Source organism: Oncorhynchus keta, chromosome 14 (assembly GCF_023373465.1).
Source record: "Oncorhynchus keta strain PuntledgeMale-10-30-2019 chromosome 14, Oket_V2, whole genome shotgun sequence".
Taxonomy (NCBI): domain Eukaryota; kingdom Metazoa; phylum Chordata; class Actinopteri; order Salmoniformes; family Salmonidae; genus Oncorhynchus; species Oncorhynchus keta.
In genome coordinates this window covers 41,436,323-41,464,159 of record NC_068434.1, presented here as the reverse complement: position 1 = coordinate 41,464,159, position 27,837 = coordinate 41,436,323, and the positions used below count along the sequence as shown (strand labels likewise).

General features: G+C 41.6%; 2 protein-coding genes and 1 pseudogene across 6 annotated transcripts in view; 2 read left to right on the top strand and 1 right to left on the bottom strand.

The window, feature by feature from the left end:
- rabl6b (RAB, member RAS oncogene family-like 6b) overlaps positions 1–14,817 on the top strand; it is a 33,435-nt gene extending 18,618 nt beyond the window's left edge. For all 4 annotated transcript variants that reach the window (XM_035786097.2, XM_035786095.2, XM_035786098.2 and 1 more), the window contains 10 exons: positions 536–676; positions 884–989; positions 1,375–1,478; positions 1,700–2,115; positions 2,861–3,002; positions 10,267–10,503; positions 10,749–11,040; positions 11,282–11,486; positions 11,780–11,838; positions 11,921–14,817. In XM_035786097.2, coding sequence (XP_035641990.1) covers positions 536–676; positions 884–989; positions 1,375–1,478; positions 1,700–2,115; positions 2,861–3,002; positions 10,267–10,503; positions 10,749–11,040; positions 11,282–11,486; positions 11,780–11,838; positions 11,921–12,112 — 1,894 coding nt within the window. In that variant the 3' untranslated portion in view covers positions 12,113–14,817. The remainder of the gene's footprint in view (positions 1–535; positions 677–883; positions 990–1,374; positions 1,479–1,699; positions 2,116–2,860; positions 3,003–10,266; positions 10,504–10,748; positions 11,041–11,281; positions 11,487–11,779; positions 11,839–11,920) is intronic.
- On the bottom strand, positions 14,070–27,645 carry si:ch211-102c2.4 (uncharacterized protein LOC568178 homolog). 2 transcript variants are annotated; one of them, XM_052461773.1, is made up of 5 exons: positions 27,537–27,645; positions 16,805–17,086; positions 14,965–15,048; positions 14,819–14,835; positions 14,070–14,712 (listed from the first exon to the last, which is right to left on the bottom strand). In XM_052461773.1, exons 1-5 carry the CDS (start codon positions 27,556–27,558, stop codon positions 14,632–14,634), a joined length of 486 nt encoding a protein of 161 aa, XP_052317733.1. In that variant the 5' UTR covers positions 27,559–27,645; the 3' UTR covers positions 14,070–14,631. The 2 variants fall into 2 exon arrangements, with proteins under 2 accessions (XP_052317733.1, XP_035641993.1); XM_035786100.2 differs by lacking the exon at positions 27,537–27,645 and adding an exon at positions 20,878–21,025.
- LOC118393430 (U3 small nucleolar ribonucleoprotein protein IMP4-like) lies at positions 21,977–26,143 on the top strand (annotated as a pseudogene).
- Positions 27,646–27,837: the final 192 nt, after the last annotated feature.

Sequence of the window (27,837 nt, the reverse complement as noted above, 5' to 3'; positions counted from 1 at the left end):
TTTCATTTTGGCACAAATTAAAATCTGGCACTGACTGGTATTGGATTGACGTTTCAGCATGGTCTCAGTGAAGAGTTCGGTGTTCGACTAGCCATGTGCGACATACACACGCTATTACAAGCCTGCTACAGTTAACCGCAGGCAGACGAGCAATATCCACCGTCGTAGTAGGACGAAGCCTGAGCTGGAATGGGAAGCTAACTGAAGCTGGTTAGCTTTAGAAAACCCCCAAGTAGATCTAGCTTGTTTCGTAGTATATACTGCTCTGTTCTGAAAGGTTTCCACTCCATATCATTTTGAAAATGGGTGGGATTTGATTTCTGTAAACCTGTGTGTGGCTATTAACCACTTAGCCCACAGTGGTTGGCTGGCTTCTAACTGCTTAGCTTCAAAAGCAGAACAATTTGAAAAAGGTTACAATTATACTCACTTTGAACTGGGCCAAGTATGGGGAGACACCCATATTTTTAATTCCTCACTTATGGATAAACAATAGTAGCTATAAATTGTTGAATAGTTTTTTATGTCATTGCAGGACATTCAACTACATCCTGAGAGAGCTGCCCAAAGTACCCACTCATGTTCCAGTGTGTGTCCTAGGCAACCACAGGGACATGGGTGACCACCGTGTCATTCTACCTGATGACATCCGCCAGGTTATCGCTAATCTGAATAGGTAGTGAATTTAACTCTCTCTGTTTTAGTCTTATTAGGGTTAGAAAGTTGTGATAACATTACCAAAATGTCCTGAAGAAATCCCTGTTGGATTATTCCTGGAATCAGCAAGGAATAAGCACACTTTGGAATTGGGGTAAAGCTACCAGAATTTTGCAATGGTTAATGTGTCCATATACTTGACTGATGGTTTCTATGGTTCTTGCAGACCCATGGGTTCCTCCTATATTCACTACGCTGAAGCCTCTATGAAGAATGGATTTGGTTTGAAATATTTACACAGATTTTTCAACATTCCTTTCCTGCAACTTCAGGTTAGTTCTAGCTTAGACTACATTGTATTGTGAAATGTATAGCTTTGCTGCTGTCATAACCGTCTTATTTTTAAATATATTTTTTTATTTAACCTTTATTTAACTAGGCAAGTCAGTTTAGAACAAATTCTTATTTACAATGACGGCCTAGGAACTGTGGGTTAACTGCCTAGTTCAGGGGCAGAACGACAGATTTTTACCTTGTCAGCTCGACGCTCTAACCACTAGGCTACCTGCCTCCCCAATGAATTTCGTGAAGGTCGGGAAAGTCTGATCAGAAATACCACGGGCACACCCTGTGAAAGGGCTTTTTTCTTTTGAAAGGAGTGTTAGTGCTCTGGTTCATGGTCAGTCATTCCCAGCCACCCCCTGTTGACCTCTACAGAGGGAGACTCTATTACGGCAGCTCGAGACCAACCAGTTAGACATGGACGCCACTCTGGAGGAGCTCACCGTGCAGCAGGAGACTGAGGATCAAAACTATGAGATGTAATGTGATATTTTCCCTCTGTGTATCAGTTTGTTTGGCATGTTCAGTGATATTTTCCCTCTGTGTATAAGTTTGTTTGGCATGTTCAGCGATATTTTCCCTCTGTGTATAAGTTTGTTTTGATCCTTAACACTTGTAGCCACGTTTTTAGATGTTTCTTGCTTTCTTCCTTCAGTACCGTTTTGCCAGTACTAACAGCACAGCACCCATTGTTTTGCAGTTTCTTGGAGAACATAGAGACCCGCAGTAAAGGCTATGGTTCTCCTGGTCCAGCCAACGGCCGGAGCCCCTCCTCGGGCTCCCAGTCCCCTACCGTTCCTCCAAGCGGGGCCTCCACTGGCAGCTCTAGCCCTGGCACCCCTCATCAGCCAACCATCCCTGCCCAGGTCCCCGGCCTCCAGGCCCCCTCGCCCTCGCCCTCTCCTCCACCTCCTGTACTGGCAGCTGGGATGGTTTCCCCCACAGCTGAGCTTCAATCCCCCACTCTGAGGCAGGCTCAGAGTCCTGAGCATCCTGGACCGTCATCGCTTCCCCCAGCATCAGGCCCTGCCCAGGCCCCGCCTCCTCAGAAACGTGGCTTGATCTCACGCCTCTTTGGCTCCGCCCCGGCCCCAGAGGTGACTGCCACCATGCCAGGTGAGTCTGGTTGGTGCTTCAGTGTTCCGCTACTCCGTTTTTAGCAAATAAACACTGCAAAGACGAACGGCTAAAAGCAGCGGGTGGCCACGGAGTGCTGGCGATCACCTGTATGGTGTGTAAATTCAACATGTAGAATCGTCGGGAAATGAACAACAAATGATGACCAATGTTCCAGTCAGAGGCGATGTTCCAGTCAGGACGGCCACCCACTGATTTTAATTGTTTGTTGTCTGTTTGTTTTGTCCCATATTTTATCCTAAATGCCCGGATAAGGACTAGACTATGCATGTTATACACGTGTATTAGACCAGAACGTAGTCACAGGATATCTTCATGAATGATCTGTGAAGTACTTGTAAGGATCACTGCCCTGCCTGCCATTGGAACAACACTTTATATTGAGGGAAGTAAATAATTGATCTTTTAACTCAATAGAGTTAAGAAGGAAGGGTTTAGTTTGCCTATTTGCTCTCTACATCCAGACAGTCACACTTACATGATGCTGTGTTGTTTTCATGTAAACCATCATCATGAGATGAGTAAGGCCTGATACTGTACAATGTCAGTGTAAGTAAGTCTATGCTGTTGAATAATAACAAATGAGGAGTCCCAATTGGCACCCTATTCCCTATATAGTGCAATACTTTTGAACAGGGTCAAAACACACAGTAGTGCACTGAGAAAATAGGTTTTCATTTGGAACACATCAAAGGCTCTTCTGATCACTGCTGTCTGTATTCAGAGCCGGAGCCTGCCCCCGTGTGTCCTGCTAATGTTCAGAGTGTGGATGACTTTGTGCCAGACGAGGGTCTGGATAAAAGCTTCCTGGAGGACAGCCTGCCCTCTAAAGTTAAGGTTCCCCAACCTGCACTGGACAGTGACAGGTAAGTAGTGGTAGAGTAGGGGTTCTTATCCCTGGAAGCGTCTCAAATGGCACCCTATTCACATAGGGCTCTGGTAAAAATGATTTGTGCACTATATGATAGGGTGACATTTAGAACGTGGTCTGTGTTGCCACGGTTTATTTCCTTCCCTGCTGGAAAACATGCTCTATGTTTACAGCACACAGTACCATCTGGAGCAGGCCATCTGTGGTGAGAGTTTTCAGGTGGCTCTATTTATTCAATGCTTCCATTGAATAAATTGTGGAAAGAGAGGATTTAAGAATTGCAAACAATGTTTCATTTAATAGATAGTTGTTATTTTATACGTTCTAGGGGGTAGAACCAAAGAGTATTCCAGCATTCTCTAATTTTCGTAGAATTTAATCTGACGTTTCTACTGAAATTCCTTATTTTGTGTCATCTTGTATTAAAGTACCATAATACAGTGCCTTGCAAAAGTATTCATCCCCCTAGGTGTTTTTCCTATTTTGTTGCATTACAAACTGTAATTTAAATGGATTTTTATTTGTATTTCATGTAATGAACATGTACAAAATAATCCAAACTGGTGAAGTGAAATTAAGAATATTACTTATTTCAAAGAATTGTGGTGCGTGCATATGTATTCACCCCCTTTGCTATGAAGCACCTAAATAAGATCTGGTAAGAGAAACTTTGAACATCCCACCATTAAATCTATTACTAGAAAATGGAAAGAATATGGCACAACAACAAACCTGCCAAGAGAGGGCCGCCCACCAAAACTTATGGACCAGGCAAGGAGGGCATTAATCAGAGAGGCAACAAAGAGACCAAAGATAACCATGAATGAGCTACAAAGCTCCACAGCGGCGATTGGAGTATCTGTCCATTGGACCAGTTTAAGCCGTACACTTCACAGAGCTGGGCTTTACGGAAGAGTGGCCAGAAAAAAAGCCATTGCTTCATGAAAAAAATAAGCAAACACTTTTGATGTTTGCCAAAAGGCATGTGGGAGACTCCCCAAACATATGGAAGAAGGTACTCTGGTCAGATGAGACTAAAATTGAGCTTTTTGGCCATCAAGGAAAACGCTATGTCTGGCGCAAACCCAACACCTCTCATCACCCCGAGAACACCATCCCCACAGTGAAGCATGGTGGTGGCAGCATCATGCTGTGGGGATGTTTTTCATTGGCAGTGACTGGGAAACTGGTCAGAATTGAAGGAATGATGGATAGTGCTAAATACAGGGAAATTCTTGAGGGAAACCTGTTTCAGTCTTCCAGAGATTTGAGACTGGGACGGAGGTTCACCATCCAGCAGGACAATAGCCCTAAGCATACTGCTAAAGCAACACGTGAGTGGTTTAAGGAGAAACATTTAAATGTCTTGGAATGGCCTAGTCAAAGCCCAGACCTCAATCTAATTGAGAATATATGGTATGATTTAAAGATTAATGTACACCAGCAGAACCCATCCAACTTGAAGGAGCTGGAGAAGTTTTGCCTTGAAGAATGGGCAAAAATCCCAGTGGCTAGATGTGCCAAGTTTATAGAGACATACCCCAAGAGACTTGCAGCTGTAATTTCTGCAAAAGGTGGCTGTAATAAAATATTGATATTGGGAGGGTGAATAGTTATGCACGCTCAAGTTTAATGTTTTTTTTTGTCTTCTTGTTTGTTTCACAATAAAAAATACTTTTGCATCTTCAAAGTGGTAGGCATGTTGTGTAAATCAAATGTTACAAACCTATCAAATGTTACAAACCTACCAGGTTGTAATGCAACAAAATTGGAAAAATGCCAAGGGGGTGAATACTTTCGCAAGCCACTGTGTGTATACACTGCTCAAAAAAATAAAGGGAACACTTAAACAACACAATGTAACTCCACTACCTGAGGCGGCAGGGTAGCCTAGTGGTTAGAGTGTTGGACTAGTAACTGGAAGGTTGCAAGTTCAAACCCCAGAGCTGACAAGGTACAAATCTGTTGTTCTGCCCCTGAACAGGCAGTTAACCCACTGTTCCTGAAAATAAGAATTTGTTCTTAACTGACTTGCCTAGTTTAAATAAAGGTAAAATAAACACTTCTGTGAAATCAAAATGTTCACTTATGAAGAGGGAATATGCTGTATATACCCTGACTCTGCTTGCAAGAAGAGTGACACAATTTCCCTACTTAAAATAAATTCATGTTAGCAGGCAATATTAACTAAATATGCAGGTTTAAAAATATATACTTGTGTATTGATTTTAAGAAAGGCATTGATATTTATGGTTAGGTACACATTGGTGCAATGACAGTGCTTTTTTGTGAATGCACTTGTTAAATCACCCATTTGGCGAAGTAGGCTGTGATTCAATGACAAATTAACAGGCACTGCATCGATTATATGCAACATAGGACAAGCTAGATAAACTAGTAATATCATCAACCATGTGTAGTTAACTAGTGATTATGTTAAGAATAAAAAAATGTATAAGATAAGTTTAATGCTAGCTAGCACCTTACCTTGGCTCCTTGCGGCACTCGCATAACAGGTAGTCAGCCTGCCACGCAGTCTCCTCATGGAGTGCAATGTAATCGGCCATAATCGGTGTACAAAAATACCGATTGTTATTAAAACTTGGCATCGACCCTAATTAATCGGCCATTCCGATTAATCGTTCAACCTCTAATATATATATATAAATATATATTAGAGGTCGACCGATTTAATCGGAATGGCCGATTAATTAGGGTCGATGTCACGTTTTGACTCCACAAGGAGACTGCGTGGCAGGCCTGTTATGCACACAGTTGAAGTCGGAAGTTTACATACACCTTAGCCAAATACATTTAAACTCAGTTTTCACAATTCCTGACATTTAATCGTAGTAAAAATTCCCTGTCTTAGGTCAGTTAGGATCACCAATTTATTTTAAGAATGTGAAATGTCAGAATACTCGTAGAGAGAATGATTTATTTCAGCTTGTATTTCTTTCATCACATTCCCAGTGGGTCAGAAGTTTACAAGCACTCAATTAGTATTTGGTAGAATTGCCTTTAAATGGTTTAACTTGGGTCAAACGTTTCGGGTATCCTTCCACAAGCTTCCCACAATAAGTTTTTGGCCCATTCCTCCTGACAGAGCTGGTGTAATTACGTCAGGTTTGTAGGCCTCCTTGCTCGCACGTGCTTTTTCAGTTCTGCCCACAACTTTTCTATGGGATTGAGGTCAGGGCTTTGTGATGGCCACTCCAATACATTGACTTTGTTGTCCTTAAGCCATTTTGCCACAACTTTGGAAGTATGCTTGGGGTCATTGTCCATTTGGAAGACCCATTTGCGACCAAGCTTCCTAACTTCCTGACTGATGTCTTGAGATGTTGCTTCAATATATCCACATAATTTTCCGTCCTCATGATGCCATCTATTTTGTGAAGTGCACCAGTCCCTCCTGCAACAAAGCACCCCCACAACATAATGCTGCCACCTCCGTGCTTCACGGTTGGGATGGTGTTCTTCGGCTTGCACGCCTCCCCCGTTTTCCTCCAAACATATCGATCTTCATTATGGCCAAATAGTTCTATTTTTGTTTCATCAGACCAGAGGCCATTTCTCCAAAAAGTATGATCTTTGTCCCCATGTGCAGTTGCAAACCATAGTCTATCTTTTTTATGGCGGTTTTGGAGCATTGGCTTCTTCCTTGCTGAGCCGGCTTTCAGGTTTTGTCCTGAAAGGACATGTTTTACTGTGGATATAGATACTTTTGTACCTGTTTCCTCCAGCATCTTCACAAGGTCCTTTGCTGTTCTTCTGGGATTGATTTGCACTTTTCGCACCAAAGTACGTTCATCTCTCTCCGTCCCATGGTGTTTATACTTGCGTACTATTGTTTGTACAGATGAATGCCTCCCTCCAGTCCCTCGACTTCTTGGCACTGACGGAAACATGGATCACCACAGATAACACTGCTACTCCTACTGCTCTCTCTTCGTCCGCCCACGTGTTCTCGCACACCCCGAGAGCTTCTGGTCAGCGGGGTGGTGGCACCGGGATCCTCATCTCTCCCAAGTGGTCATTCTCTCTTTCTCCCCTTACCCATCTGTCTATCGCCTCCTTTGAATTTCATGCTGTCACAGTTACCAGCCCTTTCAAGCTTAACATCCTTATCATTTATCGCCCTCCAGGTCCCCTCGGAGAGTTCATCAATGAGCTTGATGCCTTGATAAGCTCCTTTCCTGAGGACGGCTCACCTCTCACAGTTCTGGGCGACTTTAACCTCCCCACGTCTACCTTTGACTCATTCCTCTCTGCCTCCTTTCCATTCCTCTCCTCTTTTGACCTCACCCTCTCACCTCCCCCCCACTCACAAGGCAGGCAATACGCTCGACCTCATCTTTACTAGATGCTGTTCTTCCACTAACCTCATTGCAACTCCCCTCCAAGTCTCCGATCACTACCTTGTATCCTTTTCCCTCTCGCTCTCATCCAACACTTCCCACACTGCCCCTACTCGGATGGTATCGCGCCGTCCCAACCTTCGCTCTCTCTCCCCCGCTTCTCTCCCCTCTTCCATCCTATCATCTCTTCCCTCTGCTCAAACCTTCTCCAACCTATCTCCTGATTCTGCCTCCTCAACCCTCCTCTCCTCCCTTTCTGCATCCTTTGACTCTCTATGTCCCCTATCTTCCAGGCCGGCTCGGTCCTCCCCTCCCGCTCCGTGGCTCGACGACTCATTGCGAGCTCACAGAACAGGGCTCCGGGCAGCCGAGCGGAAATGGAGGAAAACTCGCCTCCCTGCGGACCTGGCATCCTTTCGCTCCCTCCTCTCTACATTTTCCTCCTCTGTCTCTGCTGCTAAAGCCACTTTCTACCACTCTAAATTCCAAGCATCTGCCTCTAACCCTAGGAAGCTCTTTGCCACCTTCTCCTCCCTCCTGAATCCTCCCCCCTCCTCCCTCTCTGCAGATGACTTCGTCAACCATTTTGAAAAGAAGGTCGACGACATCCGATCCTCGTTTGCTAAGTCAAACGACACCGCTGGTTCTGCTCACACTGCCCTACCCTGTGCTCTGACCTCTTTCTCCCCTCTCTCTCCAGATGAAATCTCGCGTCTTGTGACGGCCGGCCGCCCAACAACCTGCCCGCTCGACCCTATCCCCTCCTCTCTTCTCCAGACCATTTCCGGAGACCTTCTCCCTTACCTCACCTCGCTCATCAACTCATCCCTGACCGCTGGCTACGTCCCTTCCGTCTTCAAGAGAGCGAGAGTTGCACCCCCTTCTGAAAAAACCTACACTCGATCCCTCCGATGTCAACAACTACAGACCAGTATCCCTTCTTTCTTTTCTCTCCAAAACTCTTGAACGTGCCGTCCTTGGCCAGCTCTCCCGCTATCTCTCTCAGAATGACCTTCTTGATCCAAATCAGTCAGGTTTCAAGACTAGTCATTCAACTGAGACTGCTCTTCTCTGTATCACGGAGGCGCTCCGCACTGCTAAAGCTATCGGCTGCCTTCGATACTGTGAACCATCAGATCCTCCTCTCCACCCTCTCCGAGTTGGGCATCTCCGGCGCGGCCCACGCTTGGATTGCGTCCTACCTGACAGGTCGCTCCTACCAGGTGGCGTGGCGAGAATCTGTCTCCTCACCACGCGCTCTCACCACTGGTGTCCCCCAGGGCTCTGTTCTAGGCCCTCTCCTATTCTCGCTATACACCAAGTCACTTGGCTCTGTCATAACCTCACATGGTCTCTCCCATCATTGCTATGCAGACTACACACAATTAATCTTCTCCTTTCCCCCTTCTGATGACCAGGTGGCAAATCGCATCTCTGCATGTCTGGCAGACATATCAGTGTGGATGACGGATCACCACCTCAAGCTGAACCTCGGCAAGACGGAGCTGCTCTTCCTCCCGGGGAAGGACTGCCCGTTCCATGATCTCGCCATCACGGTTGACAACTCCATTGTGTCCTCCTCCCAGAGCGCTAAGAACCTTGGCGTGATCCTGGACAACACCCTGTCGTTCTCAACTAACATCAAGGCGGTGGCCCGTTCCTGTAGGTTCATGCTCTACAACATCCGCAGAGTACGACCCTGCCTCACACAGGAAGCGGCGCAGGTCCTAATCCAGGCACTTGTCATCTCCCGTCTGGATTACTGCAACTCTCTGTTGGCTGGGCTCCCTGCCTGTGCCATTAAACCCCTACAACTCATCCAGAACGCCGCAGCCCGTCTGGTGTTCAACCTTCCCAAGTTCTCTCACGTCACCCCGCTCCTCCGCTCTCTCCACTGGCTTCCAGTTGAAGCTCGCATCCGCTACAAGACCATGGTGCTTGCCTACGGAGCTGTGAGGGAACGGCACCTCAGTACCTCCAGGCTCTGATCAGGCCCTACACCCAAACAAGGGCACTGCGTTCATCCACCTCTGGCCTGCTCGCCTCCCTACCACTGAGGAAGTACAGTTCCCGCTCAGCCCAGTCAAAACTGTTCGCTGCTCTGACTCCCCAATGGTGGAACACACTCCCTCACGACGCCAGGACAGCGGAGTCAATCACCACCTTCCGGAGACACCTGAAACCCCACCTCTTTAAGGAATACCTAGGATAGGATAAAGTAATCCTTCTCACCCCCCCTAAAAGATTTAGATGCACTATTGTAAAGTGGCTGTTCCACTGGATGTCATAAGGTGAATGCACCAATTTGTAAGTCGCTCTGGATAAGAGCGTCTGCTAAATGACTTAAATGTAATGTAAATGTAATGTGGTACCTTCAGGTGTTTAGAAATTGCTCTCAAGGATGAACCAGACTTGTGGAGGTCTACAATTGTTTTTCTGAGGTCTTGGCTGATTTCCTTTGATTTTCCCATGAAGTCAAGCAAAGAGGCACTGAGTTTGAAGGTAGGCTTTGAAATACATCCTCAGGTATACCTCCAATTGACTCAAATTATGTCAATTAGCCTATCAGAAGCTTCTAAAGCCATGACATAATTTTCTGGAATTTTCAAAGTTGTTTAAATGCACAACTTAGTGTATGTAAACATCTGACCCACTGGAATTGTGATATAGTTAATAATAAGTGAAATAATCTGTCTGCAAACACTTGTTGGAAAAATAACTTGTGTCATGCACAAGGTAGTGGAGTGGTTGAAAAATTAGTTTTAATGACTCCAACCTAAGTGTATGTAGACTTCCGTGTATATGTATATATGTGTGTGTACACAGTGTATGTGTGTATATATGTATATACAGTGTTATTATATTTACTATATGTATTATTATTATCATCTATTACAGTGATGGAGAGGACAGAGGGAACCCCATGGTGGCAGGTTATATGGATGAGCTGGACCCAGATGACAAGGAGCCCCCGCTGCCCCTGCCCAACACCCCGGGCCTTCTCACCAGTAAAGACTTCACTATGTCTAGTGATGAGGAGGAGGTGGAAGCACAGCCCCCACCAATATCACCACCAGTACCTGCTGTCACTCAGGATGAACACCTCGACCTTGACAGTGATTCAGAGCTGAAAAAGTAAGCCTCTTATATCCAGCATATCCGTTAATGTACTGTAGTCTTATCAGGAGTAAACCATTTCAATTTAAGTAACTTGTGTTATATTTAGAATTTTATAAGCTCTTATCTATTTCTTTGTTTTTCTTATCATCTGTTTATAGATGTTTATAAACTCATTTCTATTGTATACATTATTAGATGACTCTTGTCATCAAGAGTAAAACATTTCTGTTTTTAAATGATGTTTTTGTACTCTGTTTTAGACTGTGCACTGAGTCCATAATGCCCTGTGCCATGGAGCCTTTGGCACCTGCTGGCCAACTCTTGGAGAACACTGTCCCTCAGGTGGCTGAGCCCATCACCCTCACCCTAACCTCTGCACCTGCAGTAGCCCTGGAGCAGCCAGGCCTACCCAGAGGGAAAAAGGGAGGAACTCCTGGGGTGGACTCGGACTCTGACCCAGGGGCACCTGATGCTGAGCAGATGCTCTCCTTCGTGATGGATGATCTTGACTTTGAGTCTGAGGAGGAGGCAGTCATCCAGAAGATAACTAAGGTGGCTAGGTCAAAAGGATGTTATTTAGAGTTGTAGGTTACAAGTCATCATTGTTAGATTGAGTAGTCAACCTATTGAAATGACTTTCCTCGTAAAATATGTAGTGCTGAATTTGTGAAATATCCAATACATTTTTGATAAATTATTTGATGGGCCTTTTTGGTTCGGATGCATGGTTACAATGTATATTAGCATTTGTAATAGTTTGGACTTCATTATTTCCCTCTGCATCCATCCACAGGAGGTTTTCCCAGTCAGGGATGAAGTACTGTCTGATCTGGAGCTGTCAGATGATGACATCCCTCCAGCCACGCTGATCCCAGAGCCTCTGAAGCCCACACCGGTCCTGAAGCCCTCCTTTCAGAGCAATAATGAGACAGACCTGTTTGGCTTGGGCATTACGGAGGAAGCCACCAAAGCCAAGGACAGCAGCGAGGACCTAGAAGGCAAGTCCACTACCACAAATCTATAGAGAACAGGGACGTATTCATTAGTGCATACTGTATTTCAAAGTTTAGCAATGTAAAATGAAAACAATTGTTTATTTTTGGACAAGAGTTTAGATAGTCCTTCTCTGTTTAAATCAGTTTTCTTCGGTTTGGCATCTAGTGAATACAACCAAGTGCCATAGAATAGTATCCTAGCACATGACAGAGAACTGTACCAAAGTATATCACATTAAAAAAATAAAATTACATTGTATTCATTAATTTCTCAAATTCTATTAATTGCTTTTCAGAGAAGGAAAGCAAACACTCCACAAAAGAAAAGAAGAAAAAGAAGAAGAAAAGCAAAGAGGTAAGGGAGTGGATGACTTTTCATATGGCTGTCGTGTTTATACAGCATAGTAGACATACGTTTTAAAAACCTTTTTTCTTAGGAGGATGAGAAGAGCAGCAAGAAGAAGCATAAAAAGGACAAGAAAAAGGAGAAAGATGAGACCGGAACAGAAGATGACAAAGAGAGGAAAAAGAAGAAATCTCGGACCAAGAAAATGGATGACTTGGAGGATTTCTTGGCTGGAGGGGAGGGGTCAGCAAATAGAGAGGGCGGAGACTATGAAGAACTCTAGATCCCAAGTCATCCTTATTTTTGGACCTTGACCCTATAGAGATGCGGAACCCAAGTTGTCATTTGAAACTTGTTTGGTTCCTAGAACCAGATTCATGTGTGCACAAGCAGCATCCACAAGCCATACCCATGGTTCATGGTCACCCATTCCCAGGCAAAAATCTAGACTCCGCTGGGGCTGTATGATGCGTTAATATAATTTCCCATGAGCACTATCACACATTGTCTTTGAATGTGAAGAGAAACTAGGTAGAAGATACAATCTTGTTACCATTAACCGTTGAGGAGAAACAGGAAGGAGATGTGGTGTGATACAAACTATATGATCACTACAGGGTATGATAATTAGTAGAGCCACTAAGGAAAGATTAGACTTTTTTTTATTTTCAGACGTTTAACTTAAAATGTGTGTTTGCTTACTATTTTATTTTAACTTTTTAAATGATGCTCTCCTGAAGTGAACCACTCCAAATGGGCTTGGCAGGGCTAACGTTTTTGTCTCAATGTCCTCTATTTGGTGTAAGAATTGCTTGAGAGCATATTCCTGTAAAGTGGTGGTTGCTTGACAGTGTTGATATTACATAGTGGAGGATATACATGCTTGGTCATATTTCACATATTGAAGATTGTCCTCTTACTTTGATCCACTGGTTTTGTTTCTCCGACTCAGTGATGTAATGGTTGTTGAAAGTTTTGCTACTTTAATTTACTTTCTATTTTTGACAATGTACTATCTCACTCCATTTGATCATTTACTCCCCTCCACTCCCACAATGCACCATTTTACAGTGACTGTAGTTTTCAGTTTGTCTGCATCCCTATATATATATATATATAAATATATATATATATATATATATATATAAATAAAAGGAATAGGGTGCTATTTGGGATGTAGCCTTTGTCACCTTTTCTACCGCCTCAGTACACATTTCAGTGTGTTTTAATTAGATGCCTTAAAAGGAAGTGACATACAACACACGTACATGTCTGCAATCCTTATCAACCGTGTGTCAAGTGTTCTTACGGGAAGTCAAGGCTGTAATGCATCAGAACTGACAGGTTGTAGCTTCAGACAGATGTGATATGTCTGGTGCCTTCTATTGGTGAACTGTGATGTTATGTCACTCTGAAATGGATCATATACTGTCTTTTTTTGTTTGTTGCAGAAGCCAGTACCAACATCTTGGCAGCACACTACACAATATATGTAAACATTTGCTTTTAGATAATAATCTTGATTTATGTTGTTACGGGACTCATACCAGTTTAGAAATGAATGATTGCTAAAGTCATAAACTGCTTACACAATAAGGTAACTTAAATAATGAACTGCTAGTATATATATATATATATATATTCTTTCTCAATCTTTTGCTGCATTCCAAGGCTCCTACTGTTCTTGTGTTAACTTTACATAACCATTATCATGTCTGTCTCATGAGGTTCCGTGAACTTTACCTGTGCTTCAGATGTCCATTTGAAATACAATTACTTGCAATAGCTGTAGTTCTTGGAGAGATTTCAATGGCAGCCTACTAACATTGAATGCAGCTATTTTTGGACTGAAACCTGTCGACAACTATAGTGCTTCATCAATACGACTCATCTATGGTATTTATCTATCATGGTCATATTTTCCTGACGAGGAAATACAAATGGGATTGATTAATGCGTACGATGTGGTTGACTGTCATCTGGTTTGACTTAAACATAAGGTATATTGCCCGCTCCCAATGTATACATACATATGTCCCATGTGTTAGTGTGCTAAAGCAGGTTGACTAGTTGCATCACCAAAATTAGTATGTAATTGCATCACTGCAGATGAAAGCAGTCATTGAAATCTGTTTACATTGCAACGATACCATGCTATTCTGTAATGATGACAGACACCCATCAATTTAATTAAAAGCAGCATGAATTCATATCAGACAAGAAAATAAATGCAGGTGGTATTTCGGGAATGATATACAGTACATGAAGCTTTTATTTCGACAATGTTACAAGGTATGTTTATTAACTGACGGGACAACAGACTTTTAGATGTATTATATACTTGTCACGTTAGATTACATTCGTTGGTTTAAAATGTCAAAATGTATCTTTCAAAATATGAAACTATGCATTAATCTAAAGTACTGCTGCATTGTCTGTCAATTGTTGTCATTCAATGGGTGGTTCATGAGGCAAAAATAATGCTAAGAGCAAATTTCCAATTGGCGCATGAGGCTTATGTTGTACAATAAGAAAATAATGTATAGAAAGGTCGATTGATATTTATTTTCATCCCATGAAATGTTTCCATATTTTCACTGGATGTGAACCTGTGTTTGGCTCGTCCTAATAAATGCAAACGTATTTCTTCACAGATGGCATATACCTTTTTTTTCCATTATGAAAATCGTGAAAGCTACGACAAACTATTGGTAAGCTGTAATGGCTGTCTCGTTTTGTAGCATAGAATTGAAAGCCCCTTTAGCATTTGGTGTGTCCTTTGGCAATGGCCATCATTCCAGCTCAGTTCTCTTCTTCAGTATGTGGATTATTTTGTGCCAGATCTGAGATCATAGTGATGTTCATGTATACTCCCATCTCCTTCTGAATTAAGAAATACCAGGTGTAAGTTATAGCTGTTGAATAACAGTAGCTTCATGGCAATTGCTATTCTGTTTCAGGAATTAAATGTTTTAATGTCATACTTTACCTTGTTTTGTTCTTTTCCTGTTGTTTGGAGAGAAAGCGTTGAAGTTAGTTACTTAAAATGTTATGGACCAGTATTTGTCAATGGAAGAGCAGTACTTTATGGATGCATTTGGGCTCATTGGATGATTGGAGGTTGTAAGGACTTACTTTTTAAGTAACAGTAAGAAAAGATGATCGCCATGGGGAGCAGAGGCATCAGAATCCAGCGAAGAATGTCCCAAACGTAGGAACCTGAAGCCGACGCGAGTAGAGGAGATACAAATTAAGTCAAAAGTTCTCTACAGTGCATTCGGAAAGTATTCAGACCACATGACTCTTTTTCCACATTTTGTTACGTTACAGACTTATTCCAAAAATTGATTAAATAAAACATTTTCCTCATCAACCAAAGTGAAAACAGGTTTTTAGAAATGTTTGCTACTTTATTAAAAATTAAAAGTATTCAGACCCTTTGCTATGAGACTCGAAATTGAGCTCAGGTGCATCCGTTTTCCATTGATCATCCTTGAGATGTTTTCAACTTCATTGGAGTCCACCTGTGGTAAATTACATTGATTGGACATGATTTGGAAAGGCACACACCTGTCTATATAAAGGTCCCACAGTTGACCGTGCAAGTCCGAGCAAAAACCAAGCCATGAGGTCGAAGGAATTATCCGTACAGCTCCGAGACAGTATTGTGTCGAGCCACAGATCTGAGGAAGGGTACTAAACAATGTCTGCAGCATTGAAGGTCCCCAAGAACACAGTGGCCTCCATCACTCTTAAATGGAAGAAGTTAGGAACCACCCAGACTCTTCCTAAAGCTGGCCGCCCAGCCAATAGGGGGAGAAGGGCCTTGTTCAGGGAGGTGACCAAGAACCCGATGGTCACTCTGACAGACCTCCAGAGTTCCTCTGTGGAGATGGGAGAAACTTCCAGAAGGACAACCATATCTGCAGCACTCCACCAATCGGGCCTTTATGGTAGAGTGGCCAGACGGAAGCCACTCCTCAGTAAAAGGCACATGACAGCCCGCTTGGTGTTTGCCAAAAGACACCTAAAGGACTCAAGACACCTAGAGAAACAAGATTATCTGGTCTGATGAAACCAAGATTGAACTCTTTGGCCTGAATGCCAAGCGCCACGTCTGGAGGAAACCTGGCACCATCCCTACGGTGAAGCATGGTGGTGGCAGCATAATGCTGTGGGGATGTTTTTTAGCGGTAGGGACTGGGAGACTAGTCAGGATCAAGGGAAAAATGAACGGAGCGATGAACACCTGCTCCAGAGCACTCAGGACCTCAAACTGGGCGACGGTTCACCTTCCAACAGGACAATGACCCTAAGCACACAGCCAAGTCATCTCAGGAGTGGCTACGGAACAGGTCTCTGAATGTCCTTGAGTGGCCCAGCCAGAGCCCGGACTTGAACCCGCTCGAACATCTCTGGAGAGACCTGAAAATAGCTGTGCAGCGACGCTCCTCATCCAACCTGACAGAGCTGGAGAGGATCTTCAAATAAGAATGTGAGAAACTCTCTCAAAATACAGGTGTACCAAGCTTGTGGCATCATACCCAAGAAGACTCAAGGCTGTAATCGCTGCCCAAGGTGCTTCAACAAAGTACTGAGTAAAGGCTCTGAATACTTATTTAAATGTGATATTTCTGTTTTTTTTATTTAATACATTTTCAAATTTAGAAACCTGGTTTTGCTTTGTCATTATGGGGTATTGTGTTGATTGGTGAAATAAAAAATGTGGAAAAAGTCAAAGGGTCTGAATACTTAGAAAAATCAGAGAGGACCATTTACAGCAGAGCACATGTAATCCAAGACCTTGTGATGGACTGAGGTTGGATAGCAATTAAGCTAGCAGGCCTATCAGTGTTGGTACCTGAGGCTACATTTCAGGGTTCTCGCTTCTTCACTCATGGTTACTTTGACTTACATCAAGACATCATCTGGCGATGTCTGTCTGTGCACAGTCAAGGACAAGTATCACACTTACTGCTGTAGAAGTACTCCTCAGCCAGTTTGATGATGGTTTTATTGCTGCTCAGCACACCGCACCAATACATTCCCTCTCCCTGGGCCAGGCCCAGGACATCCACAATGAAGGAGTCAACACCCTGAGTCACCTTCAGCCTTCCTGCATCCAAAGACTGGCTCTCCCTGCTGAAGCTGAAGCCTGAACAGCACTGTGGGGACGTCTCCTTACACCACACCCTGGGGAGGTCCCCGTCCTTTAGATCATAAGGACAGGTCAGTCTCTGCACACCATCACATATGCCTGTGAAATATAATTATAGATTAATATTACAAAACTTAGACTCATATTAGAAAAATCTGAATACCTACACTCCCCTCCGTGTGTACTGTATTTGGACAGTGAAGCTAAAATAATACATTTGTCTCTATACTCCAGCATTTTTGATTTTTGATTAAATGTTTCATATGAAGTGACAGTAAAGAATGTCATCTTTATTTTTAGGGTATTTTTATATGTGTATTTTTGACCATTTAGAGATGAAAACACTATCTAGTCCACCCATACGAAGACAAAATTCATAGTGTATTAAAGTAGTTAAAAGTGTAGTATTTGTTCCAATATCCTAGCACACAATGACTACATCAAGCTTGTGACTCAACACACTCATTGGATGCATTTGCAGTGTGTTTTGGTTGTGTTTCTTATATTTTTCTTGTCCAATAGGAAATGAATGGTAAATAATGACTTGAGTAATTTTATTTCTGGGAGTAGATAAGGTGTTTCTAAATAGTTTTAAGTTAATCCTGATAATGCCACGATTGAGGAAAAGCATGAATAAATCATGATTATTGATAAAGTTACAGAGGGGTAAATCAATTTGAATTCAATCACTTTTTGACAGCAACCCTTTTTGTTTTGAATGAAACCTTCCATATATATATATACACATGTACGTATATGTGTGTAACCGTTATTTAACTAGGCAAGTCAGTTAAAAGCAAATTCTTATTTACAATGATGGCCTACCCCAGCCAAACCCTAACCCGGACAATGCTGGGCCAATTGTGCGCCGCCCTATGGGACTCCCAATCACGGCCAGTTGTGATACAGTCTACAGTCTGTAGTGACGCTTCTAGCACTGAGATGCAGTGCTTTAGACCACTGCGCCACTCGGGAGCCCGAATGCAAGGTGCCATATTTGTCCATTTATATAAGTGTTTGGAAAATGGACTTGGATACCAAAACATTTTTGGACCAGAATTTTTTTACCTGAATGCCAAAACATTCAAAAGATAAAGGTGCTCAAAATGTACTTATATTCCATACATCACCATACCATGAGACATCCATGTTTTCATCACTGGAAATGACAAACCGTTGAGATTTATATACTTTAAAAGATTACAAACAGGGTTGTCACACTAATTTAATTATTTCTTTAAAGTTTTTTTAATAGAAAATTATTTAAAATGCATAAAATCCACATCAACATATACATATTCGCATATGTTGTAGCGTAGACCCAATTTTATATTATCGTAGGTTTTTGTATTGTGTCTGCCATCGGTTGAGACACAACATGCTTTTGAATACAGAGTGGGTGTCCTTTCAATCATAGAAATAGCTGGTAAGGTAATAGCTTGACCACTATTAGTGAATTTGTCCGAATACTTGTGACAAATCCAAAATTCTGGAGTGTAGGGCAACATTTTAAAATGTTACTTCACAGTCCAAATACATACAGAGGGGAGTGTATATGATATGTTAATGAAAGAATTCCACTGACCAACCTAAACCTTTACATACAGTACATGACCAAGAGTATGTGGATAACTGCTCGTCGAACATCTCATTCTAAAATCATGGACATTCATATGGAGTTGGTCCCCCCTTTACTGCAATAACAGCCTCCACTCTTCTGGGAAGGCTTTACATTTACATTTACATTTACATTTACACTAGATGTTGGAACATTGTAGCAGGGACTTGCTTCCATTCAGCCACAAGTGCATTAGTGAGGTTGGGCAATTAGGCCTGGCTCGCAGTCAGGTCTCCAATTCATCCTAAGTTGTTAGATGGGGTTGAGGTCAGGGCTCTGTGCAGGCTAGTCAAGTTCTTCCACACTGATCTCGACAAACCATTTCTGTATGGGCCTTGCCTTGTGCATGGGGCATTGTCATGCTGAAACAGGACATGGCCTTCACCAAACTGTTGCCACAAAGTTGGAAGCACAGAATCGTCTAGAATGTCATTGTATGCTGTAGCGTTAATATTTCCCTTCACTGCAACTAAGGGGCCTAGCCCAAACCATGAAGAACAGCCCCAGACCATTATTCCACATCCACCAAACTTTACAGTTATCACTATGCATTCGGGCAGATAGCGTTCTCCTGGCATCCGCCAAACCCAGATTCGTCTGTCTGACTGCCAGATGGTGAAGCGTGATTCATCACTCCAGAGAATTTCGTTTCCACTGCTTCAGAGTCCAATGGTGGCGAGCTTTACACCACTGTAGCCGACGCATGGCATTGCGCATGGTGATCTTAGGCTTGTGTATGGCTGCTCAGCCATGGAAACCCATTTCATGAAGCTCCCGACAAACAGTTTTTATGCTGATGTTGCTGCCAGAGGCAGTTTGGAACTCGGGGGTGAGTGCACTTCAGCACATGGTGGTCCTGTTCTGTGAGCTTGTGTGGCCTACCACTTTGTGGCTGAGCCGATGTTGCTCCTAGTCATTTCCACTTCACAATAACAGCACTTACAGTGGACCAGGGCAGCTCTAGTAGGGCAAACTTGTTGGAAAGGTGGCATTCTATGACAGTGCCACATTGAACGTCACTGAGCTCTTCAGTAAGGCCATTATTCTGCCAATGTTTGTCTATGGAGATTGCATGGTTGAGTGCTCAATTTTATACACCTGTCAGCGATGGGTGTGGCTGATATACCCAAAGCCACTAATTTGAAGGGTTGTCCACATACTTTTGTGAATAGTGAATCTAACAAGACAAAAGTTCCCAGAAAAGTTTTTAATTTCCTGTCTCAAATTTCACAACCAACCATGTAGCATGTGTCAAGCGCAGAGGATTTTTTGTACAATGTATCTTGTTATTCAGCCCAAATTGTTTCATGAAGTAAAATATTGAATCGTTCTTTGAATCATTTGGAGTAAATTACACTGACAATTTAATCTATGATTTTCTCATCTCTATTTTGCGGTGGTGGAAAAAGTACCCAATTGTCATACTTGAGTAAAAGTAAAGATACCTTAAGAGAAAATGACTCAAGTAAATCATATTTACCCAGTAAAACCCTACTTGAGTAAGTCTTAAAGTATTTGGTTTTAAATATACTTAAGTATCAAAAGTATAAATCATTTCAAATTCCTTATATTGAGCAAACCAGACCGCACCATGTTCTTGTTTTTTTAAATTTACGGATAGCCAAGGGCATGCTGCAACCCTCAGACATAATTTACAAATGAAGCATGTATTTAGTGAGTCTGCCAGATCAGAGGCAGTAGGGATAACCAGCGATGTTCTCTTGATAATTGTGTGAATTAGACCATATTCCTATCTTGCTAAGCATTCAAAATTGAACTTTTGGGTGTCAGGGAAAATGTATGGAGTAAAAAGTACGTCATTTTCTTTAGGATTGTAGTGAAGTAAAAGTATACATTTGTAAAAAATATAAATAGTAAAGTACAGATACCCCAAAAAACGATCTAAGTAGTACTTTCAAGTATTTTTACTTAAGTACTTTACATCACCGCCATTTTGACAGATGAGTTGTAAACTTTGTAACAAACACTCACAAAGAATTGCGAATACTTTGAAATGTATATATTATGAAATGTTTTGACTTGACTCATTCCATTATTGAAAATCAGTTCAGTCAAATCAATAATCCCTCTGTAATCCATGTTTTTGTTGCTATGCCTTCATTTAGTTTACATTACTTAACATGTCCATTTGAACTCCATCATTGGTCAGATTAAAGATAGCAATATGCTAAATAAATACATAGTCATAAGCTATTTACTATGAAGTGCAGGCAACATACAAATGTACATGGCACACAGATGGGGTCCTTACCAGCAAGCCAGAAAACCAATGTCGTCAGTAGAAGCATTTTTGAGTCAAAATATGAAGTAAAACACTGAAGAAAGTATGTCAGGCTCTGCTATGGAAGATGTCAGGAAATGGCCAACCACAGTAGTCTTGCCTAATATAGAGGTAACTGTTTTTTCTTTTTTGCATAGTTAGGTTGACTTGTGATTTAAAAAAAAGGCAAACAGATGGGCTCAGTACGCAGCAAGGTTATTATACACTGAACAAAAAATATAAACGCAACAATCCCTAATCTATGGATTTCACATGACTGTTGGTCACAGATTTTTTTTATTTGTATTATTTCACCTTTTTTTTAACCAGGTAGGCCAGTTGAGAACAAGTTCTCATTTACAACTGCGATCTGGCCAAGATGAAGCAAAGCAGTGCAATAAAAACAAAAACACAGAGTTACACATAAACAAATGTACAGTCAATAATACAATAGAAAAATATATGTACAGTGTGTGCAAATGCAGAAGAGTAGGGAAGTAAAGGCAATAAATCGGCTACAGAGCCGAAATTATTACAATTTAGCATTAACACTGGAGTGATAGATGTAAAGATGATGATGTGCAAGTAGAGATACTGGGGTGCAAAAGAGCAAGAGGATAAATAACAATATGGGGATGAGGTAGTTGGGTGTGCTATTTACAGATTGGCTGTGTACAGGTACAGTGATCGGTAAGCTAATTTGACAGCTGATGCTTAAAGTTATTGATGGAGATATGAGTCTCCAGCTTTAGTGATTTTTGCAATTCCAGTCATTGGCCGCAGAGAACTGGAAGGAAAGGCGGCCAAAGTAAGTGTTGGCTTTGGGGATGACCAGTGAAATATACCTGCTGGAGTGCGTGCTATGTGGGGGTGTTGCTATGGTGACCAGTGAGCTGAGATAAGGTGGGGCTTAACTTAGCAAAGACTTATAAATTACCTGGAGCCAGTGGGTTTGGCAATGAATATGTAGTGATAAAATAAAAAGAGCTAATGAATCAAATATGCAAATGTGAAATGCATTTTCCGTGTATGTTCATGGCTTGTACTTGGGACTTTTACATCGATAACTCGTATTTGGGGCTTTTATTTTGAAAGGTCTATCGTCCAATCTTCTTGCCAATTTCGCACACTCACATTCGATTTTGGTTTATCCAATGAAAAATAATGTTGCTGACTTCCTCGCAGTTGTCGGTGTGTGTGGTTGTGAGGGCGTGCAATCCAAGCAACAAAATGGTAACTCCATGGAGTATTTGTTTAGCTTTTCAAAACTTCGTATCAGCTTGAAGCATCTGATTATTTAGCTCCAGAGTGTTTTAAAGAAACAGATATTGTCTGGTTGCTGATCCAGGTTACCATGCTACATTATTAGCTAGTTTGCAAGCTAAATACTGCCAGATGGGCATGTTGGATTGATGTAATAACGATTTCACTAGTACTGATCTTGGATTATAGAGTGGTCTTTCTGAGCAATTCTCATGTTTGATTATTCTCGTGTTTTTTTCCCCCTGCAATTCTTGTGTGTCCGATTACTATTCTGTATAATTTCTGAGCCATAATGAACAGTACAATGCTGATAGTCAGCTTTCTACTGTTCATCATGGTGTTTTTCTTTCTGATGATTGTAGCTTCGTCGAGAAACGAGACTGAGACGGGTGTACCTGTATAGGAAGTCCCAAGAGGACAGGGTGCGGACGATTGAGGAGAAGAAACAGAAGCTGAAATCTGCTCTTGATGGTGAGGACTGTAATGTAATGGAGGAGATTGGTGGGAGGATGAACAATCTAAAAGACCTTGACACTTTTTAAAATGGCAGCGCTAACAAATCACAATTTGGGTACCTGTAAAAGTCATTGACTTTTGTTTTTCCCTACAGACAATCGTCTCATCCCTACTGAGGTTCGCAGAGAAGCTGTGCAGTTATAGAAATTGCTGGAGTATGATGATGAGGGAGCAGAAGGTTTGTTTCTGCACATCAACATTTAAATGACACCCCATTCCCTATATAGTGCACAACTGTTGCCCACCGAGACACTAGGCTCCGGTCAAAAGTATTGAACTATATATTGTATAGGGTACCCTTGGGCCGCATCCTCTGTGTTGTCTTGTTTATGATGTTGACAACGCATCTCATGGAAAAGCAGCCTTACCACAGTTTCCCATAAAAAAATGTGCAAACAGTGACTGAGAGATACTCTGTGTGTGCAGGTGTCAGCTCTCACATGGATGATGAGTATAAATGGGCTGGAGTGGAGGATCCAAAGGTCATGGTCACAACATCAAGAGACCCCAGCTCTCGACTCAAGATGTTTGTCAAGGTATGTTCATTTTATGTCTCAATTCTTATTCGATTTCTATCCTCTGTTCCACCTCTATAACAGAGCATATTGTATGTAACCAGGAAAAAATCATTCCCAAAGAAGGAGCTAACAGACAGTATAATAGATTATGTTTTAAACCAGTAATAATGACTCACCCTCAATTTTTGCTGACGTGCAATGTTTGCTATTGACAGGAGGTGAAGCTGATCTTCCCTGGGGCTCAGCGTATGAACAGGGGAGGTCATGAAATGAAAACTCTAGTACAAGCCTGTAAAGCCAACAATGTTACAGACCTGGTCATCGTTCATGAGACTAGAGGACAGCCAAGTAAGCCCATCTAGGCATATAACAATCTTTTTTTTTTTAAATAAATTTGTATTTATTTATTTCCACACAAGAAAATACAAAACAATATGATCCGAGTTTAAAAGGCAAGTAAAACTTGCCTGCGCAGAAGTGGTTTAAAAAAACGTAGGTTTTCAAAAGGGTCTTGGATGGTTGGAAGTGTTGGGCCAGAGGCCGAGAGGTCGCTGGTTTGGGTCCCTGCGTCGACTGGGTGGGCGATCTTTCGATGTGCCCTTGAGCTGGGTGCTTGACCATGATTGTTCCCGTTGGTTACTCTGGATGGGATTCTTTGCTAAATGACTCAAATGTAATGTATATGTTGAGGGACTTCACAACAGGTGGATTTTATGTTTTAAAATTCAATAATACTTTTTTTAAACTGAGGGGCTTGCAAAGCACCTCCCAATTTCAAATGTTTAATTAACCAACTATAATCATCTCGAACCATCTATTACCAACACCAAATGATTATAGCCATAGCCTGATTCAAGTCTGTTTATGCTCTTTCTAACGCCATTGCTGTCATTGTCAACATGTTTGGCATGACAATTCTATAAGGACTTGATAAGAGAGCAGAAACAGAGACGGGCACCCAGGTTATCATATCCACGTGTAGCCGATGTGAAATGGCTAGCTAGTTAGCTGTGGTGCGCGCTAGTGGCGTTTCAATCAGTGACGTCACTTGCTCTGAGACCTTTAAGTAGTGGTTCCCCTTAGACGTAAAGTCTATACTGTTACACATGCACATTATATATGCATATACACATACACACTACCGGTCAGAAGTTTTAAAACACCTACTCATTCAAGGACTTTTCTTTATTTGGACTATTTTCTACATTGTAGAATAATAGTGAAGACATAAACTGTGAAATAACACATATGCCAAGAGTGTGCAAAGATGTCAAAGGTGGCTATTTGAAGAATCTCAAATATAAAATATATTTTGATTTGTTACACTCTTTTTTTGGTTACTACATGATTCCATATGTGTTATTTCATAGTTGTGATGTCTTCACTATTATTCTGCAATGTAGAAAATAGTAAAGATAAAGAAAAACCCTTGAATGAGTAGGTGTGTCCAAACTTTTGACCTGTAGTGTATAGATTTTTTTTTTTACAGGCTGGAATGCATCAATCCAAGTAAAAACACTGCATCAAGGGAACTTTAAAATGACTACTTTTATATTGCCTGTGTGAACTGTATAGATGGGCTTGTGGTGTGCCACCTACCTTTTGGACCGACTGCGTACTTCACTCTTTACAATGTGGTTATGAGACATGATGTGCCGGACATTGGAACCATGTCTGAAGCCTACCCCAACCTCATCTTTCACAACTTCTCCTCACGACTTGGCCAGAGGGTGAGAGACTTGGCATTTCACAATTCTCACTAAATGTTTACCCTGGTACTGTTAGTGCATCCAAAAGTTTCTGACACCGACTGTAAGTAAATCTCTCTTAATCAGGTTTCCAATATCCTCAAGTATTTGTTCCCAGTGCCTAAAGAGGACAGCAGACGGGTTATCACATTTGCCAACCAGGAGGATTTTATATCTTTCAGGTGAGTAGAGGGATGCTTTGAAAGAGCTATTTGCGAACATGTACCTAATCTTGGGCAGACAGGTTGACTGTAGACTCCTTCAGGTAGCGGAATGTAGTTACACATTCTTATTTACTTAAGTAAGGACCTATTTTTATTGCAGACATCACACTTACAAGAAAACGGACCACAGGAACGTTGAGTTGTCAGAAGTTGGGCCCAGATTTGAAATCAAATGTAAGTACAATGTTTTACCTTTCTCATCATAAGCAACACCATGTTTTTGAACAATGCGTAACTTTGGATTAATTGCAGTTTTACCTTTTCCTGCACTGCTGCCCCTATACATTTAGTGTTGTTTAAAATATATATATATATATATCTTGTGTGTATTGAGAATGCATACGCAAAATTGTAATTGTTATATTATAATCTAGTGATAACTGTTTTTCTGTCTGTAGTGTACATGATCAAGCTTGGTACCCTAGAAAATGAGGCTACAGCGGACGTTGAATGGCGCCACCACTCATATACACACACTGCCAAAAAGAGGAAGTTTCTCAGCATGGAGTAACATTAGCCACGTCTCAGTGTGCCCCTCTCAATTGACAGGCCATGGCCAAAGCAGCCTAACCACATAGTCTAATGTTGTGTTTTCAGTTTTACACACCATACCTCAGGTTTGTATTTCATGGAAATATGGCATCAGACATTGAATAATTTCATTGAAACAGACTCTACCAGAGAAGTTATGTATACTACGATTTTCCTAACTCCAAATTTGACTATTTTCCATGAAATTAACAGAACTAAAGAAAAAAATAGCCTTCATAACAAGGCTATTGTTGGCTTTGCTATATGTCTGATGTTTTAGTTATTTACCTATTTTCCAGGGGGCTACAAAAACACTCAATACTTTTTTTAAAAATGGCTAAAATGTACATTTTTCCTTTATCAACCTCACAATATTATAGATGTAGAATTTTGTACTACATTTGCACTGTATCTGAGGTGAACAATATGACAAAATAAAAACAGTTCCTGGTTTTAACCTTGTTTTTTCTTGCTCTTATGATACATACCACGTTACTGTTGTTAATTTGAATCATACATACAATCTGAACATTTGCCTTATCACAGGATGCGTTGGTTGGTCGGTGCCGTTTGAGGATGTTTATTTTTTATGAGCATGGCCTTATTTCTATTACAGCATGTAGGATGACTGTCATTCATATTCCATTCACCCACTTCAATATAACAGGTTTAGGCTACTACATGATACTAGATTTTTCCCTATGCGGTTCCTTCAACCTAGCTTATGAATGAAAGTTTGCAACGTAGGTACACACCGATCTAGGGTGTAATCATTAGTCCAACAGTTGCAAATGAGTTTTTATTGGACAAATTCAGATATGATTATCCCCGTTCCATTTGCTTCTGTTAAAGAAACATTTTTCAACAGAATTGGTGGAATGAATACACCCCTGATCAAACACAAACCGTTAACTCTCATAGCCACATATAAACACCTCATTGTATACCTTCTTGCATCTACGCACTCTCCTCTTACCTTTTCCCTTCACTTGTGGACTAAAGTGCACAACACATCAGCTGTCCATGACCAGGCGAGAAAAACCTTCCAAGCCAAACCTTCATATCATAAACGCTACACACAGCCTACATCGTTGTCACCATATTAGCTAAAGTAATGTCAAGGTTAACATAGTTAATAGATATAGCGTTTTAGTAAACCCGCTACAATCATGCAGCACAGTGTACAGATAGTAAGCAGTTTAGCAGGAACACCGGTGGCAATACATTAGTAAAACCAAAAGCTTACCTTGGAAGAGTTCCAATGTTGGATAGTCATAGCCAACTAGCTAACATAGCGTCCCGCTGTTTGAGCCAGGTGTTTGAGTAGGCTAAATTATCCAGCTAAGTAAGTGAAAAACATTTTGAAATATAACTCCTTCATTTTTGAAGTTATTCATTTGTTCAAAACTGTTCAACTATTGTCATTGTCTTTGAGTCAGCTACTCAACACATGTTATGCACTGCAGTGCTAGCTAGCTGTAGCTTATACTTATGCTAGATTCATTTTGATCCTTTGATTGGGTGGACAACATGTCAGTTCATGTTGCAAGAGCTCTGATAGGTTGGAGGATATCCCCTGGAAGTTGTCATAATTACTGTGTAAGTCTATGGAAGCACCCAATACACTTGCAATCAGTCGATATAATCGACAACTATCATCAGAAATCAAACAATATGAATCAGACAGTGAGGCGCCGCCTGACCCACTAGTTGGTCAGAAGGTTCAATGTTCCATATCGTGGTGTAGATGTACTGTAGATCGAATTGCACTCAATAAATGTTCTTCCCTTCTATGGGTCATAATAGCCGGTTATCCCGGGGTAAAAACACTTTAAAAATCCATTACTTACCTTTGACGAAGGGAAAGGACATCAGAAGATCTTCTAGTTTCAGTTACAGCACAATAAAAATTATCTTTACCGCCTACTCGGAAATTACGACATGGAACGTTGATTTTAACCTTCTGACCAACTAGTGGATCAGGTGGCGACCCACTGTCTGATTCATATCACATGATTTCTGATGATTGTTCTCAATTATATCGACTGATTGGTTCTGTATGGGGTGATGGAAGGGGGTGAGAACCATGAGCCTCCTAGGTTGAAGTCAATGCACCCAGAGGAGGACGGAAGCTAGCTGTTCTCCGGCTAC